Genomic DNA, 20,338 nt, shown 5'->3' on the forward strand with positions numbered 1-20,338 from the left:
AATGCTCAGGGGTTTTATCAAAATAATATGACAGGTGGATGTGATTTAAGGGAGAACTGCCTGCTATTTCAAACATGTCTAGCTATTACAAAGAGGTGTCATTCGTGGTTCATACATGTGTGTGTGTGTATACATGAAAAAAAGTTATGATTTAAGGGAGATTTGGCTGCTATTGATTCATACAAACATTAGATAGTAGGGTGTTGTTTGAGGGAAATTTGTCTACTTATTGTTGAGTACACTAAGAGTAACTTTGTTATATGATTAACCCTTTAGCATTCATATTATTCTTGTCATATCTAATACTTGTTTGTTCATATTGTTTGGAATTAATTATGCATTATCTCATAGCTTTGAGATTTCAATGAAGTGATTGTTTATTTTTAGAAAGACCTCATAGGGTAGGTGTGAGAGACCAGAACTGGCCACTTTGAACATGAGATAGAATATTTGGGAAGGATATGGCTGGTTTAAATGCAAAAGGTTTAAGTGGAGATTTCTATCAGCATGACATTTAAAAAAATTTTGCTGGGTCTTGAGGAAGAGGCAGTGACCCTTGTAGACTCTAAGACTCTGGTCAGATTGATCCCATTAATGTTTTGTTTCACCAGTTGCAAGTTAACACCTGCCAGAAAGATATGACAAGGAATGAGATGTTAGAGGAATGATGTTCTGGGAGAGAAAGGACTAGGTGTAGTGGTTAATATGGGACCTGGTGGACTTGACACAATAAGGAAAAGACTAGGAGATCAGGAATGAAGGAGGTTCAAGTTCAGCCAGCTTAAAGGAACAGAGGACATAATGATGATAGAAAAAGCAGAGAGAAGAGACAATGCACCTGTGGGTCAGAGGTTGGAGTATATCTGTGAGTGATTTTGTGCCAGTCAGTACTGTACAGTACCCTTTCTCAGGATACAGTCCTATATATGTATATTCATGCATGTGTACACATACACCACTGGCTCCTATCTACCAAATCAACTCTCAATGCTTTATTTAACTCTGGGTTAGCTATAATAGAAGACACCTGCATCAAGATGCCACACAATGGGTCTGAACTCAAAACTATGTGGTTTGGAAGCAAACTTCCTTAATACACGACTATGTCTGCACTTGTTCATACATCAGTAACAGTGATTGTGTGATAATTTTCATAATGTTGATTTTACACTTGGCACACTTTTACAGTAAAGTTTCGAAGCTCACTTTCAATGTTATTTTCTGATCCCTTTACAATATATGAACTGCTTTTGTGTATTTAGTACAGCAGTTAAAATCAATGTAATTTAAACTCTTTTTTTTTTTTTCCTAACATTTCAATTCTAAAGAAAAAAATTGCATGTTATACACAAGAGCCATTCTTTTTCTGGCTTTTCATTACCCATAATTAGGCCTGTACATTATACATAAATAAGCAAGATAATTAATTAACAATAAAAGAATCTACTTTTCTGAAAGAGAAGAGGTCAGAGGGAAAATATTTTAATGATGCAATAGGTTAACAGTATTGGAGATTGTGTATGTAGAAAAGGAAGGAAGAGAAAACAGACTAAATATAGCTGAGATGAAAGTGAGGTATAAAAGAAAAGGTGAGGCGTTATTAAAAATGTATTGCTTTTGTTTCAGTTAATTTTGAAAATACTGAAGTATTTATTCAAATAACTTGTCATTATCAAGCTGGTGTTTGGAACATAAATTAACATGAAATTTTAATGGAAGATTTTAATTTAGATCACTATAAGATAGGGAGTTTGTATCATAGGCCCAGGGTTTTCTCTGGCAAATTGGTATCAAAAAAGGTTAAATGATTAACAAAGCAAATTGAGTGAAATTAAATAGAGTTAATAGAAATTAAATTAGTTAACCACCTGTTCTGGAAAGAACAGGTGGTTAACTAATCAGTTGTTAGATAAATAGGAAAGTAAATAGCAAACATCATTGAGCTGTAAAGTATAGGGATAACAAGAAAACTTAATAAAATCTGGTAAGTGAAACTAATTAATGAGGGGTCGGAAGAAGTAATTACGCAATATGGAGAAAATTAGGGATGTAATGTGAAACCAATTGGGAGGGTTCTGAAAAGAAAATGTTAAATAATATAGGAAAGATTGTTAAATAAAACAAAAAAAGATTTCAGGGTGTAAAGGACACTAACAATGATGGTGTAGGTCTCCATTTCACTATGAGGATGCAGTTGTTCAATTAACTGAATTGACATGTAAATGGCTGAAATTCCACAGGTACATGTCATCACCATCATCATCATCATCGATTAAGTCTGCTTTCCATTCTGGAATAGGTTGGATGGTTTGACTGAGGACTGACAAGCCAGAAGGCTGCACCAGGCTCCAATCAGATCTGGCATGGTTACTACAGCTGGATGCCCTTCCAAATGCCAACCACTCCGAGAGTGTAGTGGGTGCCTTTTACATGGCACAGGAGCCAGTCAGGCGGCACTGGCATAGACCATGCTCAAATGGTGCCTTTTACATGCCACTGGTATTAACCACACTCGAATGGTACTTTTTGCATTCCACTGGCATGGGAGTCAGTCTGCGCAGCACTGGCATTGACCATGCTCAAATGGTGCTTTTTACGTGCCACTGGCATTGACTATGCTTGAATGGTACTTTTTAGGTGTCACCAGCATGGGTGTCAGGTGGTACTGGCATCAGCCATGACAATTTCGCTTGACTCAACAGGTTTTCTCCAAAGGTCTCGGTCACTTGTCATTGCCTCTGTGAGGCCCAACGTTCAAAGGTTGTGCTTCACCATCTCATCTTAGGTCTTCCTGGGTCTACCTCTTCCACAGGTTCCCTCCACTGTTAGGGTGTGACACTTCTTCACACAGCTGTCCTCATCCATACGTAGCACATGATCATACCAGCACAGTTGTCTCTCTTGCATACCACATTTGATACTTCTTATGTCCAACTTTTCTCTCAGGACATTTACACTCTGTTGTGTTATGCACACTGACATTACACATCCAGTGGAGCAAACTAGCTTCATTTCTTTCAAGCCTACGCATGTCCTCAGCAGTCAGAGCCCACGTTTCACTACTGTGTAGCATGGCTGTTTGCACATATGCATCAAACAGTCTACCTTTCACTCTGAGCGAGAGGCCCTTTGTTACCAGCAGAGGTAGAAGCTCTCCGAACTTTGCCCAGGCTATTCTTATTCTAGCAGCTATGCTCTCAGAGCATCCACCCCTGCTACTGACTTGGTCACTTAGGTAATGGAAGCTATCAACTACTTCTAGTTTTTTCCCTTGGCATGTGATGGAAACTGTTTTCTGCACATTTTCAGTGTTTTTTGCCCCTGTGCATCTGCCACACACAAAAACAATCTTCACAGTTAACCTTCCTTTGATATTACTGCACCTATTATGTGTCTGTAGCTTACACTGGGTACATCTTATGGAGTTTCTACCTACGCCTTTTCTACAGATCGAGCAGGACCGTCTACCTGAAGGGATTTGTGATATGTCTGCCTTCTTACTAAGACTTTGGTTTTTGCTAGATTGATTCTCCGGCCCTTTGATTCTAGACCTTGATTCTACACCTGAAACTTCTCTAGTTCTGGTAGTGACTCAGCTATTAGAGCAAGATCATCTGCATAGAGGAACTCCCAGGGGCACCCTGTCTTGAATTCCTCTGTTATTTCCTGGAGGACTATGATGAATAAGTGAGGGCTGAGGATTGATCTTTGGTGGACCCCTACTCCTACCTGGAATTCTTCACTATACTTGTTGCCAACTCTCACCTTACTGACAGTATCCCTGAACATGGCTTGTACAGCTCTCACTAACCACTTATCTATCCCAAGTTTCCGCAATGACCACCTGATAATGGATCAGGGGACCCTGTCAAAAGCTTTCTCCATGTCAACGAAAGCCGAGTACAGAGGTTTATTTTTGGCTTGGAATTTCTCCTGCAGCTGTTTTATCAGAAATATAGCATCAGTGGTGTTTCTCCCTGGCACAAGCCCAAACTGCATTTCATCTAAACTAACTCTCTCCTTAATTAGTTGGGCTATGACCCTCTCCGTGACTTTCATTACCTGATCCAACAATTTGATACTTCTGTAATTATTCCTATCTAATGCATCATCTTTACCTTTGTAGCAGTTGACCATGGTGCTGCTACTCTAGTCATTAGGTATGACTCCTTCATGTATCACCCGGTTGACTATACAGGTAACTTGACTACAGCCTACACTGCCATATATTTTAAGCATCTCTGCAGTAATTCCTGATGGGCCAGAGGCTTTCCCTGTTTTCATACCTTTAATTTCTTTATCTACCAAGGTACTGTCAATTCAGATAGCCGGTCCCTCTGTTGGGTTGACATTTGGCAGACTCTCTTTCTCTCATGCATTCTTTTCATTTAGCAACCTTTCATAGTGGTGTCTCTAAGTCTCTCTCTCTTTGCAGCCTCATTAAATGCAAGGGATCATCCATGCAGACACACTACTCTCCTATGACATCACGGTTCTCTCTCACACACTGTCTTGCAACATGAAACACTTCGAGTTTTTAGTCTTCACGATGCAGAACATTGGCAAAGTTTTTTTTATCTGCTTCCCCTCTGGCTAAGTAAACCCGTCTCCTAGCTTCCCTTCTGGCAATCTGATACAGTTCCCTGCGACCACCGCTCTTCCAGTCCTTCCATGCCTGTTTCTTTTCCCTAATGGCCCTGTCAACTACATTGTTCCACCACCACATTACTTTATATTGAGAGGGGCTTTGCACCATCCACAGGTCTGGTCAGTAGCCCTCAACAAGTTATCACATAGGAACCTCCAGTTGTCTTCACATCATGTAGTGCTCTATCCTCCTCTTTTTTGTCAAAAGCTTCATGTAATACATCTCTAAATCTCTGTCCATTTACAGGATCTTTAAGCTTCCAGATCCTTCTTTTCCATGCTTGTCATCTTCTGGGCAGCCATTTAGCCCTGATCCTGAAGTCACTAACTACTAACCTATGTTGTGGTCTGTATTCTTCATCCAGGAAAGTTTTGTCATTTATGAGTAGCCATCTTTCCCGTTTCCTGGTAAGAATGTAGTCAATCTGACTAGTGTGTCCACCAGACTGGTAGGTGAGCAAGTGACTGGTAGGTTTCCTGAAGTTAATATTATGGATCAGAAGATCATTTGCATCACAGAACTCCAGCAGCCTGGGTCCCTCCTCGTTGCAGAAACCAAATCCGTTGCCACCATGTACACCATGGAAGCTCCCTGGATGCTGTCCAACATGCCCATTGAAGTCGCCAGCCACAAAGAGAAGGTATCTGTTATTCGTCAATGATGTAGTCTGCAAGAGGGTGTCATAAAATTGGTCTCTCTGTTCATCAGGTAGCCCTGGCTGAGAGGCATAAACCGAGATAATAGTTGCTAATCCACGTTGCAGCACTAATCTAAGCTTTAGTATTCTATCACAGACTCTGACTACCTCGATTACCTTATCAACCCATTTCTCCACACAAGAAGTATACCCACGTCCCCAACCTCAACAGTGTTCCCTACCCAGAAAATTTTATACCCATGTTCTTTGCCTGTGAGGAACTTAGCAGAACCTCCTCTCCACCTTAGTTCTTGGATGCAGCACAAATCTACTCGTCTCCATTCAAGCATCTCAACAATCTCACCAGACCTACCTTTCAATGTACTCTTAACAATTCTAAGGGAGAATCAGTGTGCGTGTGTGACAAATCATTTAGGAGTAAAATTTGATTGACAGAAACTGTACATATGTGTTTTCCTTGTCCGTCTTTACATTGATGCTGCTTAAAAGCTGTTCTTCTTTGCTATGATCGACAGTGTTTTGATTAAATAAATGAGATTAATAAGTACCGGACTCATAAGTAAGTACTTGGCTTTATATGAATGTCTAAACCGTTCACCTTTCAAAGCAAAGCTTCATCATGTAAAATGAAATAATGATACATATAATGCTTGATACAAATGCTTACCTGTTTTCAAGCAAGCCAATATTTTCCCATAGCTAGACATATCCAGTCTTCTGTGAAAAACTTGTTTATGGGAAAATATTTCTTTGCTTGGAAACAGGTGAGGGTTGGTGACAGGAGGGGCATCCAACCATAGAGAATCTGCCTCAACAAATTCTGTCTGACCCATAAAGCACGGAAAAGTGAATATTTTTGTGTGTGTGTGTGTGTGTATGTATGTATGTATGTTATCAATCAGTTTCATTTCTGTATTTCTTGTCCATAGAGAAAGAGCCGGACTCTAACATAGATTCAAGGCTCCTTCATTGGAACTTTTATCAACATCATCTAGGTATTTGTGCATATGTGTGTGTGTGCAGTATTTGGTGTTAGTGTATGCGCAGATTTGTATGTTTGTTTTATGGATGCGTTTTTATGTCTAGATGCATGCATATGTATTTATGTGCTAAAATTTTGGAGTATGTATGTATGTATTCGCGTTTTAGTCATTGGACTGTTGCCCTGCTGGGCCATCTCCTTGAAGGGCTTAGTCATTCAAATCAGCTGCAGTACTTATTTTAAGTCTGGTACTTGTTCTATTGGTCTCTTCCTACTGAACCCCTAAGTGATAGGGATAAAAGGAAACCAATGCCAATTGTATCAAGTGGTGAAAGACAAAGTTGTGTGCATGCACGCACACGCACACACACACACACACACGCACACACACACACACACACACACACACACACACACACACACACTAGAAACATCTACACAGTTTCCTTCTACCAAATACACAATGAAAGTATTGATTGGCTTAGGGCTCCAGAAAAAGACAGTTACTCCATGTGCCATGCAATGAGACCGAATCCCAAGCTAGGTGTAAAGCATACTTTCAACCACACAACCATACTTATATCTCTATATATATATTTACTATTAATGTGTCACTAATTTATGATGTATTGAATTAACTCTTTACAATGCATTATATATGCCAATCGGTCAGTTTATTTAAACCCTTGGTCATGGTAGTCTTATAAACAGTAGGTACAGGCACAGCTGTGGAATAAGAAGTTTTGCGTCCCAACCACGTATTTCAGGTTCAGTCCCATTGTATGGCACCTTGGACAAGTGTCTACTACTATAGCCCTGGGTCAGCCAAAACCTTGTGAGTGAATTTGGTAGAAGGAAACTGAAAGAAGCCCATTATATATGTATGTTTGTTTGTTTGGGTCACATGATAGTTGTAAAATGATTGTCATACAAGTAGTTTCACTCATTTTCAATATTCTGCAAGAATAGTTGGCCTTGTTTGGAAACAGGTGAGGGTTGGTGGCAGAAAGGACATCCAGCTGTAGAAAATCTGCTTCAATAAACTCAGTCTAACCCATGCAGGCATAGAAAAGTGGGTGTTAAAGTGTTGATGATGATATCTCCATGAATAGTGAAAGTCTTTTGTTGATAAAACCCTAGCATGGGATTGAAATTAGTCAAGTTTATCTCTCTTTCTCTATCTACAAATATATCATATATACAGCCAAGATGTTTTCATCTGTCTCAGCATATAGTGTTAACTTAAAAATCTCCAGATATATTTTGCTAATGTACTTATAATTTGAAAGGTTTAGGAAATATAAATACATGCTATCTTAACATTTAAACTAGCTGTATCCCACTCAAGTATTCTACCCATTTTATATTCAAGCTGGACACATCCAGCTATTCACTCCTACCTTACAATTTTGTTTTAAAAATAAACAATCCCATCATCAAAATCTTGAAGCCATGAGATAATGCATGATTAATTCAAAACAATATGTATAAATAAACATTACACATGACAGGATAATCTGAATGCTGAAAGTTTAACTTTTTAGCATTTAAACAAGCCATATCCAACCCAAATAATCTACCTGTTTTGTTTAAAATAGCTAGAGTTGGTCCCTCATACATAACCTACAATATCATTCTAAATATAAACCTTGAAGCCATGAGATGATACATGGTTAATTCAAAACAATGTGAATAAATAAGCTTTATGTTTGACAGTAATTTGATTGCTAGAGAGTTAAACATGGTAAATGAATACAATCCAAGGACATTAATGATTTTCAACATAAAATCATACAAATAGTTTGCTATGCAGTTAAAATCTGATTTATAATCTACTTTAATTACCTATGTTAGAATGGTAATAATAGTAATAATAAATACATGTAGCATTTTGGATGTTGGTCATCATTGCAGCTTATCACTGAACTCAATAAATACAATTCCTGCTACTCTAATTATCATTCTCAAATCAAAAATGGAAAGAAACTTCAGCTTGATTTTTAAGCTGTTGAATTTCAACTCTGTCCAAATTTTAATGGAAAAGTTCCATTTAATCAAACTACAATACAGGTAATACCTTATCCACTCAGATTCTTCTGGGAGCCAGCATGGCTGTGTGATAAGAAGCTTGTTTCCCACCACTTGGTTCCAGGTTCAGTCCCACTGCGTGGTACCTTGGCCAAGTGTCTTCTACTATAGCTCTAAGTTGACCAAAGCCTTGTGAAGTGGATTTGTGATGGAAACTGAAAAAAGCCTGTTGTGTGTATGTATGTGTGTGTGTGTGTGTGTGTGTGTGTGTGTGTGTGTGTGATGCTGGTGTGCTTACATTCCAGTAACTTAGTGATTTGGCAAAAGGTACCAATAGAATAAATACCAGGCTTTAAAAAATAAGTACTGAGGTTGATACACTCTATTAAAAATTCTTCAAAAGGGCATGCATAGTACACTGAATAAAACACGATGGAAAAGTGAACAGTAAAAGAGCCATAAAGAAGAAAAGGGGTATTAGCACATCTGGAACAGAATTGGCAAGTTTTGAGAAGCATGGAATTTTTTAAGGATAGTGTCCTGATAGCTAACAACTGCTCCATATAGGTTATTCCATGCTTCAGTTTCTCTGGGAATGAAGAGTTTCTGAAAGTCATGAGACTTTTCTTATTTTTTTTAGCTTTTAAGCACGTTATTTTTTTAATATTGTATCTGATTTCAGTACAAGACCAGCAAAAACTAGCAATTTTTAGTGGAAAAATTAAATCAGTTAAATCAACTCCAGTATTTGATTGATACATTATTTTATAGATCCCCAGGAAGTGAAAGTTAAAGTTGACTGCTGTAGGATTTGAATTCAGAATGTAAAGAGTCAGAAGAAATATTGGTTTCAAATTTTGGCACAACGCAGCAATTTTGCGGGAGGGTGTAAGTCAATTACATCATCCCCGGTGCTCAACTAGCATTTAATTTATCGACCCTGAAAGGGTGAAAGACAAAGTCGACCTCAGCATAATATGAACTCAGAATGTAAAGACAGATGAAATGCTGCTAGGCATTTGACCTGATCTGCTTACAATTCTGCTAGCATGCTGCCATAGTTGGAAGAAATATTACAAATCATTTATTTCTATGCTCTAATAATTGTACCAGCTCAAACTAACCCACTTTAAAATGGGAATGGTTCTTATTTTTTCAGTTAATAAAACTAGATAGAGTAGAGTCGTAGCTAACTTTTGTATCACCTTAAAACCAATCAGTCAGTCATTGTTTAAAAAAAGAAAAATCTTTATGAATGCAACCTTATTATAACACAGAACAAACAAAATCTTAGAAGAAATAGTGATGACACATATGAGAACATAGAATCGTGCAGAAATCAGTATTGTAATCTTGAGACATGGAGCTAGTTGCTATATTTACTGTAAATCCATCCAACCTTTTTGGGCTTGGAGAAATAGATATAAAAGTGCTACTGGTTATAGTATCTAGAATATATCATTAACATTTTTTATTGTTTTGAGTAATGTGTATTTCACATGCTATTTTTGAAGCTACAAACTTTATTCTGTTTGAAAAATCTTGTGTATATGACCAATTTATCAGTAAATATTCTAGTTTAACTCTTTAGCATTTAAACTGGCCGTATTCAGCCCAAATATTCTGTTTTATGTTCAAACTGACTAGATCTGGCTTCTCACATCTACCCTACCATGTCATTCTAAAAATATATCACATCATTGAAATTTCAAAGCCACTAGATAGTACATGATTAATTCAAAGTTATAGGAAAAAATATTACATTTGACAAAGTAACCTGAATGCTAAAGGGTTAAACACCCTATGATCTATAAAATTTTTCACATTTCCAAATAATGTTTCTTCAGTGTGTTGGCTGTTGTGTAACCCCAGGTCAGCATCTTATGTTTTTAGTGTTTACTTGAATTGCTTGAGTTATTCAGGAAGGCATCATCTCCAAAGACTGTTGTAACAGTATTATAGTCAGTTGCAACAAGAGTAAGGTGATGCCTTAGACAGAAACAACTACAGAGGTATCAAACTGCTCAATCAGGTCATGGAAATTACAGAGAGAGTTATGTCTCAACTAATTAGATAGAATTAAACTAGATGAGATGCAGTTTAGTTTTGTTCCTAGGAGAAGTACCACAGATGCCATCTTCATAGTGAGACAGTTGCAAGAAAAGTATTTGGCCAAAAGTAAGCCATTGTACTTAGCCTTCGTTGACTTGGAGAAAGCTTTCAACAGGGTTCTCTGCTCTCTTATTTGGCGGTCTCTAAGGAAGCTAGGAGTAGAGGAATGGCTTGTTATAGGGGTTCATGCTATGTACAGCAATGCTCTCAGTAAGCTGAGAGTTGACTTTGAATAAGTGACGAATTTAACGTAAAAGTTGGAGTACACAAGGGATCAGTTCTTAGTCCACTCTTATCTCTCATAGTTCTCCAAGCCATAACAGATGAATTCAAAACTGGATGCCCATGGAAACTACTATATATGGATGATCTTGCTCGTATTGCAAAATCTGAAGCAGAATTGGAGAAGTTCTGGGTTTGGAAGCAAAATCTGGAATCAAAGGGCCTTAAAGTTGATTTAGCTAAGACTAAAGTTGTTGTTAGCAAGAAAGGAGATAAGACTCTCATTCTGGCTGGCAAATGGCCCTGTTCAACATGTAGGAAAGGAGTGGGAGGTAATTCCATTCACTGCACCAAATATAATCTATGGACGCATAAGAGATGCAGTGGAATTGTGGGAAGATGATCAAATAAGGTTGCTTTTGTGTGTGACAGATGTGCAGGAACAGTAAGTACCAAGAGCACAAGAGACTTAAACTCTGTCAAATGCTCAGGAGGCTCTCTTGAGGTAGTCGATAGTTTTTGCTATTTAGGTGACCAAATTAGTAACGGTGGTGGATGCTCTGAAAGCATTGTTTCTAGAATAAGAACTGGGTGGAGGAAATTTAGAGAACTACTACCTCTGTTGGCAGCAAAAGAACTCTTTCTCGAAGTGAAAGTTAGGTTGTATGATGCTTGTGTGAGGACAGCTATGTTACGTGGTAGTGAGACATGGGCTCTGACTGTGGAAGACATGCGTAAGCTGGAGAGGAATGACAGTAGTATGCTCCATTGAATTTGCCACATCAGTGTGCATGACCAACAAAGCACAACTGTGTTGAGAGAAAAGTTAGGCGTAAGAGATTAAATGTGGTCTCCAGAAGAGAAGACTGCATTGGTTTAGACATGTGATGTGTATGAGTGAAGACAGCTGTATACAGATGTGCCTGTCACTGAAAGTGGATGGTACCTGTGGAAGAGGGAGGCCCAGGAAGACATGGGATGAAGTGGTGAGGACTGATCTTTGGATGTTGGACCTCACAGAGTAAATGACAGTAGACCAAGATGTTTGGCAATATGAGGTCCTAGGGAAGACCCGTCCACAAAACTGAGTGCTAGAAGAGTTGTGTCCCACCCACATGTAACAACACACTTTTCACCCACTCTACCCTAAGAAATCAAACTACAACTCCTCTTCTAATTGCATCTTTCTCTTCCTCACAATTCCTCCTCATACATTATGATTGTTTTCTAATCCCCTTTCTTGCCCTCACTGCTGTGCTCACTGTATCACTGCTCCCCACACATCCCACCACCCACACCCACTTCTTTTTTTTCTAACCAGGTTCTTTGTTCATATTCTTGTTACTTGTGAGTATACCCAAGCACTACACCATCTCTCTTCTGCTCTCTCTTACACATTTGCTGTTTCCTACTCTCTCTCTCTCTCTCTCTATCTCTTCCCCTTTGGTTACTCTCTCTCTCTCCTCTGTTTTCCCTCTGACTAGGTAACCAAGTATTGGCTTCTTTCTGTACCTCTCTCTCACTCTCTATCTCCTCTCTATCTCTCACTGGATAACCACGTACCTCCTCTATAGAAAGATACCTATTTCTGCCTCTCTATTTCTCTGTTACACTCTAACCTTTCATCATTTGATACAGGATCACCTCCTCTAATATCCCCTCTGTTGTGGCAAGGCACCTGCTTCTGTCTCTCTGTCACACTTTAACTTTCATCCTCTGACACAAATGCCCTGCCCCTCTCATAATTTCTTGTCTTATGAGTTACTTGGTTACCCTGCCAGTACTGGTGCCACGTTAAAATCATCCAGTCCACACTGTAATGTGGTTGGATGTCTGGAAGGGCATCCAGCTGTAACATCCCTGCCAAAACAGACACAGTAGCCTTGGGTAGATTTTCTACCTGGCCAGCTCCTGTCAACTGTCCTACCCATGCATGAATGTTAGACGTTAAATGATGGTGATGATGATATTGCTGAATTAGCTGTTTTTCAGGAAGCTGTCTATTTCATCTTAATCTTTTCATTACTATATTTCTGTTGAAATACACTGTCTTTGTTTCAATTAATTTTAAAAATAATAATGAATTTAATAAAATAACTTTGTCCTTATTAATCTTGTGTTTGAACTTTGAAACAGGAAGTTTGTATCATAGGACCAAGTGTGGTTGCAGGCAGGTTGATACTTAGTTTATGGTTGATTGAAATGAGTATGATAATTTACTTTACCATTAATGCAAAGTTTAATTTAGAACCCTTTTATGGCTATATTTCTAATGAGTAGACTATCATCATCATCATCATCATCAACATTTAATGCCCATTCTCCATGCTAGTATAGGTTGAACGGCTTGAAAGGAACTGGCAAAGCCAGAGGCCATACTGGGTTCCATAGTCTGTTTTGACTTGGTTTCTATAGCTGGATACCCTTCCTAACACCAACTCCACAGGTGCTTTTTATGTGGCACCATCATCACTGCTTTTTATGTGGTGCCTTGGTTGTAGGATCTCAATTCTGTTGTGGTGGGTGGGTCTTCTTGTACAGCAATGCGTCACATATCTCAGTCCTCTGTCATCTCCTTCGTAAGGTTCAGCATTTTGAGATCAGCCTTCAATACTTCATCCCATGTCTTCTTGGATCTCCCTCTTTCACAACTGCCTTCAATCTTTAATCAAAATTTTGGAAGAGTTCAATAAAATCTCTGTAACATTGTATTTGTATTTTTATGCTGGTGTTCCCAACTGAAATATCAGAATATCATTCATGATGCAATGAGATTTTGAATGAAATTTTACTTTAACCTTTTTGCAATCTGCTTGAGACTTCCCTGGAACTATAATAGAAAGTTTTTAAGTGATTTAAATTAAAACCTTCCATCAAAATTTTAATTTATGCTTCAAATTCCAGCTTAATAATAACAGCAATTTTACTGAGTTCTTCATGACCTTCAAAATTAATCAAAACAAAGGCAGTGTATTCAGTATAATATAGTAAAAATAAAAAAGTAAAATCTGACCAATCTAACCCTTTTGTTACCATATTTCTGTCAAAATATATTGCCTTTCTTTCAGTTAATATTGAAAATAATGAAGACTCTCATAAAATAATTTGCCATTATTTAAATGATGTTTGAAACATAAATTAATATGAAATTTTAATGGAAAGTTTTAATTTAGATCACTTTAAACAGGAAACTTGTATCCAAACTTCCTGTTTAAAGGAAAACAGGCAGTCTCAGGCAGATTGGTATCAAAAAGATTAATACTGATAATATCGAGTAGGGCTGTATGAAAAGGGTTACGTTTCATATGGAGTTTTATACAACTGGAACCCACCCTTAATACAAACTTTCTTTTCCTATTGTTCTTAGAGCATACAAAGATGAAGCTAGACCTAAAAATGAGGTTCCATGTAGAAATACATACATTACATATTGTAAAATAATCTTAACAAAACCTACATTTTCAGTTATGGTGGATTTGGTTTTAGCTTTCTAATGACCTTCTAAGCAGTAATTAAGCATTGTTAGAAAATGAATTCACTGAATGGATGTTTCAGATTAGTCTCTTCTAAATAGGCTGCAATTAAAGTGTTTTAACGAAACACACCCATTCCTTAAAAGGTAGATGTCTTTCCATTGTTGAATATGAGTTTTTCTATTATTATTAATTTTCTATCATTCATTATTGCTTTTCTGGTGGTAGAAGTCATTATTAGTAGCAAAATAATGAGGGAAGGTGATTCAGTACAAACAATAGGTGGCCAGACTTTTAGTGTATTTTGCTCAGTGCTTTTCTTTTCTGTTAGGATGTCTTTATGAGCATCAACCCTTACAGATGTTGTTAAAAGAAATACCAGTAGAATACTGTTATTCATTTCCAGTCTTCCATGACACTATGTCTGGTCATGGAGAAATAGTGTTCTACTTGGAAACAAATGAGGGTTGGTATCAGGAAAGGTATCCAGTTGTAGAAAATCTGCCTCAACAAATTCCATCAGACCCATATAAGCATGGGAAAGTAGATGTTAAATATTGATAATGATGTTTGTAGCTCTGCTAATCTTTTATGTTTATTACTGCTTTGAAAAATATCTCCTCTCTTCTAAATGTTGTTAAAAATATATATGTAATATACTGAAATTGATTCAGTTGACTTGACATGCCTTCTTTCAAAATTTGACCTTGTGCTTATTCAAATTATTATTATTATTAATATTGTTGTTGTTCATAGCTCTGCTGTCCTTTTTACATTTGTAACTGCTTTGAAAAATATTATCTACTCATAACAAACACATCTATGACATCATGCATTAGCATTGTGTATTTAAATGAAACTTCTGAGACATGACATCCCATGTAGTTGACTTAATCATTCCTCACTGTCTTAGTTCACTGACTCACAGCCAGTTGACTTTTTTTTTTTATTCAAACATTTGAACTAAAAAGACTAAAAATATATTTTGGAAAGCCATCGTTGTTAATGTTAACCTTGAAATACTTACCTAATATCTGCGTCATAGGTTTTAGCTGTTTTTATTTTTTCAGTGTCTCCTATTCAGTCAATCTGGTTTAAACCTTGTGCCTGTGAGCACTGAATTCAAATTAGAATTGTTGAAGACTTGAAAGAACATTAGTTTCTATTCATACCAGGTACTTTGTATTCAAATCAAATGTAGTACACTTGAAATAATCTATGAATGATATTACATATCATACAGTGATTATTATAACATACAGCAATTGGTGTAGTGGTGATTCATTTGATAAGTCTGCAATATAGGTTCAAGTCCTTGTTGAAATTTTACTTCATTTATGCCTCATGCCTGTGTTTTTCAGATTTAGTCATTATCCCAAGGGAAACAGCCCCTCCCCCACTTCACCAGCCAGTCTTACTTGCTATTAACTCATTAATTATAACAAAGGTTTCAGTAATAGTCTGACAATCCAATAAGGGTTTATTTGAAATTTTTTCTCTTTAAATGCTTTTATTTTTCCTAATTTAAGTGTCCCACTTTATTATTTATTTTTACATTCACAGATACCACTACTTCTACAACCTCTTCTAATTCCAAAACATACACCAAGTTCATTCCATCTTATGAATACGAATCACAGTTAAACCACAACCAAGCATGTGGCTCTGAAAAAAATACTACTACTGTCCCCCCAGGTCACAATGGGAATAGCAGTGATTCACATGCAATTAAACCAAAACTTGCTGACTTTCATTTCATGCCCAAGGTTAGTCAACCTCAAAGCAACAAGGACTATAGGTCAAGTCTAAATGGGGAGGTTTGTCCTTCTGAAAGGGTTGGTGACTATGATTTACTCAAAGCACAATATGAACGGGCTAAAAATGAGTTGCTCTCGTTAAAAAGACAACAGGCTGAAGCTGGAAAAGATTCAGAGACCTATCGCAAAAAGTACGTCTGTTTCTTAAATTTGGTGTCACAGTCTGCTGAAAATAATGATAATTTTAGTAGTCAGAATTTGGATTTTAATGCACGCATGAAACGTCTTGAGCAAGAAGTCACTGAAAAGCAAGAAGTCTTAGAATTGCGAAAGCAACATCAGGAACCAACTCTAGAAGTTGGTATGAATGAGGTTGCTGGGAAAATGTGTGATAATCCTTCTCATACTTATGATGGATTATATAAACAGTATGAAATACTTCATCAACGTTATACAGATTTAGTTACTAAACACACAACAACACTTAGTGAACTGAAAAATATTCGTGAAGAAATAGGGCATACACAAAAAAGCTATGAAGATCTTTGTTTAGAGCGAGACAATGCTGTGAGTGAAAGAAACAGTTTGCAGCAACAATGCACCACGGCAATCAGGAATTGGGATGCTTCCATACACGAAATCAGTGAACTTAAAGATACATTAGATGTCTTAAATCTGCAACGTGAAAAACAGATTAAAGACTCTCAACAGACAATAGTTATACATCTGCAAACAAAAAAAGATCTGGAAAATGTATCTCGTGAACGAGATGCTGCACTGCGGGAGTACTCTTTGATTATGTCAGAACGTGATATGGTACACAAAGAAATAGAGCAGTTGCAAGACAAAGTTACGGAAGCGACCAAACGAATTGAAGTTGTTGAAGGAGAAAAGAAAAACCTTGAGAGTGATGTAAAAAAGCTGCAAAATCAGGCTGTGGTGGCTTTAAATGAACGTGATAAAGCCCTTAAAGATTATGCAGATCTTTTCCAAAAGTACAGTGATGTCATTACAAAACATGATGGCAACAGCAACCGAGAAGACTTTCCTTCCAGTTACTCTTTACTTTCTCAAGACCATCTTAGTTATAATCACCAACAGATGGAAGAACAGAACATGTTGTTTCGGGAAAGTTTTGAACGGATGCAAATGGAGAAAGCAGAAGAAATTGAACAGGGTGAACGTGAGGCAAATGGATTACGAGCTCAAATTGAGAAGCTGCAGCATGAATTAAATGGTAAGTAGGATTTTACCCATTATTTTAATGTTTTTATGTTCGTATAATATCTAGGTTGTTTTTCATTTTCTATTTTTATGTATCTAAGGTTTGAGTATACTGTATATAATCTATTATTAAATCCATTGATCAGCATCTTAACCATTATTAAAGTAGTGGATCACTTCTGACAATGTGTCTGTTGAACAAATTTTTAACGATAATGTTGTTGGATAGCTGAACTTTAACAAGATTTGAACTTGACAATTATGAGCTGTTCAACTTCCATGACAAATATCCATTTAGCTTTGCACACCAACACCTGTCATTATATCCTTTTAATTAATATGATTGGTTCATGTAAAAGTGAAACTTGGTTTTATTGTTCCTGGTAGGATGAAATACTGATGTAACCTAAATAATATTTGTCCTGCAAAATTCTACCCTTTGAACTTGATACTATCAACTACTAGTGCTGGTGGTCTTTCAACAGTGAGCCAACTTAAAAGCATAAGAGATTACATTGATTAAATACAAGGTCTGATGAAAAAGTATTGGTACTGTTGCTATAAAAAGAAAACTGCAACACATATATCAATGTGGCATTTAATCTCCTATGAAGTAGTCTACTTCTGAAGCCACTCACTTTATTCAACATTGTTTCCACTGATGGAACAATTCCTGGAACTCCTTTTTTGGAGATAGTGAGCAGCTACCTTGTTGCATTCTCTAAGATTTCCTTGATATCACAATTGAGGAGACCCTGTGTAGTTGAAACCCAATCTTTTTGAGACAACTACACTCTACACACTTTATTCCCAAGCACTGCTATAAATAATGGAAGTGAACAAGAACGTTATAACTTAGTGTGCACTCATTACAGAGTTCCAGGTCAATCTGTGCCAAGCAGCTTTCCTCTGCATACTTTAGCTTAGTTACCGTAACAACAGCTCCAATACTTTTTGATTGGATCTCATTTGTAAATCTCATTTATTTTCAGTTTTCATGTTACACAACTGGGTTTATATTTTCCCTTTGAAGTAACTATTTTTCATTCCCTCAGGCCATTTGAACTAATTTTGGTATTCTTGAATCACATATACCACTTCCATTTATCTTACTTGTTAATTTAATTTTTAATTTTAGAAAATTCAATAGCTTTTCTAAAACATTTCTACCTACACACTATAGTATATGTTTGACTTACAAAGCACTGTGTATTTCTAAGCTTATGGCATTAAGTTGACTTTGACATGTACCGTAACACAATTGAATGTAGCGAAGTTAATATATGAGTATTTGAGACTTTTGTTTTAAGTTTCAAAGTTTAAAGCACAGTTATGGTCGAGAAGTTCATTTCCCAACTATGTGGTTTTAGGTTCAGTCTCTTTGCGCTGCACTTTGGGCTGACCTATACCTTGTGAATGAATTTAGTAGACAGAAACTAAAAGAAGGCTGTCTTGTGTGCCTTGGTATGTGTGTACTTGTGTTTGTTTACATCTGATAGCTTGTATAAAAGTGCAGGAGGTAGTGTTGTCTTTCATTTCTTCTGTCAACAAATTGTCAAGTCACTTCATGTCTTCAAAGCCATGTGAAGTAAGAGAAACTAGACTTAAGAAACAGGTAAAGATTAACATCAGAAAGGGTACTTGGCTGTAAAGCAATACCTTGAATAACATTTGTTGACCTCATGCAAACATGGAAAAATAGGTGAAAAACAAACAAATGAAAAATTGTTCTCTGTGTTTAGAAGGGTTCTTCTTTCAAATACTTCAACTTCTATTGTTTATGATTTTATACTAATTTGTCTCATTTAACAAACATAAATATGAGAAATAGATATATTTTTATAAGTGATGAGAAAAAATGGAAAAAGAAACTGAAAAGTATGGACATAAAGACATACAACTTTCTTCTCTGTATCAAGAATTCAAGACATTATAACAGAGCAAGATATTTAGTATATATTTTAATTCTTTACAATTTAAGCCACTCCTGTCCATCCCAAATAGTCTGCCTATATTATGTTCAAACCAGCCAGATCAGTGCTCTTACACCTACCCTACAATGTCACTCTAAAAATAAACAATTATACCATTAAAATTTCAAAGGTACAAGATTGTCCATGATTGATTCAAAATAATGTGAATAAATAAGTATTATATTTGAATGCTAAAGGATTGATATAAGTTTTTCTTTCTTGTCTGGTAGAAAAAGATAAAGCCTTTTTTTCTTTTTCTTTTTTTTTTTTACATTCTGCAACTTCTTCAGCAGCGATTAGTTGGTACTGATGTGAAGCTGCTAGTTTTTGCTCACAGTGTATACTTAGCTCTTTTCTTCTGATAATAACAGCCTGTTTATAAATATACAGATTTATAGGTTGAATAAGATTATAAACTGTGCACTGTTTCACATGTAAGCATCCATCTGTATAGAAATGATCTCATTTGTGTACAGGTTATGAGGTAATCTGTGAATGATAAGAATTAGCTAAACAAATTGGGTAAAGTATTGGTTTAGTACAAAGCAAGACAGATGGGGACAAGAAAGTACATGGGATGAACTAAATAACAGCAAATCTCAATGAACAAACAGTAACAAAGAATAAGATTACAAACTAAACTACATGAATATCTTATCAAACACACTGGCATAATTTATTATTCTCCTGTAATACTTCAGATCATGAATTGGGCATTTCCTCAGTTGAATGAATTTTAATAAAAAAAATAATAATAATTAGCTTAGTATTGTTTTGAATATTTTATTGTTTATATCTTGAAATCTTTGTTTATAAATAGCCTTTTCTGTTAATATGCTTGATTTGATTCTAACGGATAACATTAAATATTATATGAAACATTGTTTTGTATAATGTCATTCAGTACACCGAGAAAAAAAATCTGGTCTCTTTCTTGTACAAACTCCTAGGAAATATAAAGGGTGTCATTTAGAATAAGTAAGAAAAGACTTAATGTTCATTGGCTCAGTTCATGAAGAGAATGTAAATAGTTTCCTTATAAAGGTGCAGCTTATTGTTGTATGAATAAGAGTGTGGAAGTAGTAAGTGCATTTCATTTACAGTATTGAGAATTAGTTTCTAGTTTAGTAATTTGTTTTTTTTGTTCCTGTGTTCACAGTCCTACTGGACTTGATAAAACAAGTGTAAGTACTCATAATAATGATAGGCACTGGCTCTCATGGCTTCTGATCTTAACTAATTGGAAGTGTTATGTACATAT

General features: G+C 36.4%; 1 protein-coding gene across 4 annotated transcripts in view; it reads left to right on the forward strand.

The window, feature by feature from the left end:
* Nucleotides 1–20,338, forward strand: part of LOC106873835 (disks large homolog 5) — a 191,427-nt gene that overhangs the window by 68,724 nt on the left and 102,365 nt on the right. For all 4 annotated transcript variants that reach the window (XM_089355087.1, XM_089355089.1, XM_089355090.1 and 1 more), the window contains exon 3: nt 15,687–17,117. In XM_089355087.1, the coding sequence (XP_089211213.1) occupies nt 15,687–17,117 (1,431 nt within the window). The remainder of the gene's footprint in view (nt 1–15,686; nt 17,118–20,338) is intronic.

Source organism: Octopus bimaculoides, chromosome 7 (assembly GCF_046866305.1).
Source record: "Octopus bimaculoides isolate indiv1 chromosome 7, ASM4686630v1, whole genome shotgun sequence".
NCBI classification, from domain to species: Eukaryota; Metazoa; Mollusca; class Cephalopoda; order Octopoda; family Octopodidae; genus Octopus; species Octopus bimaculoides.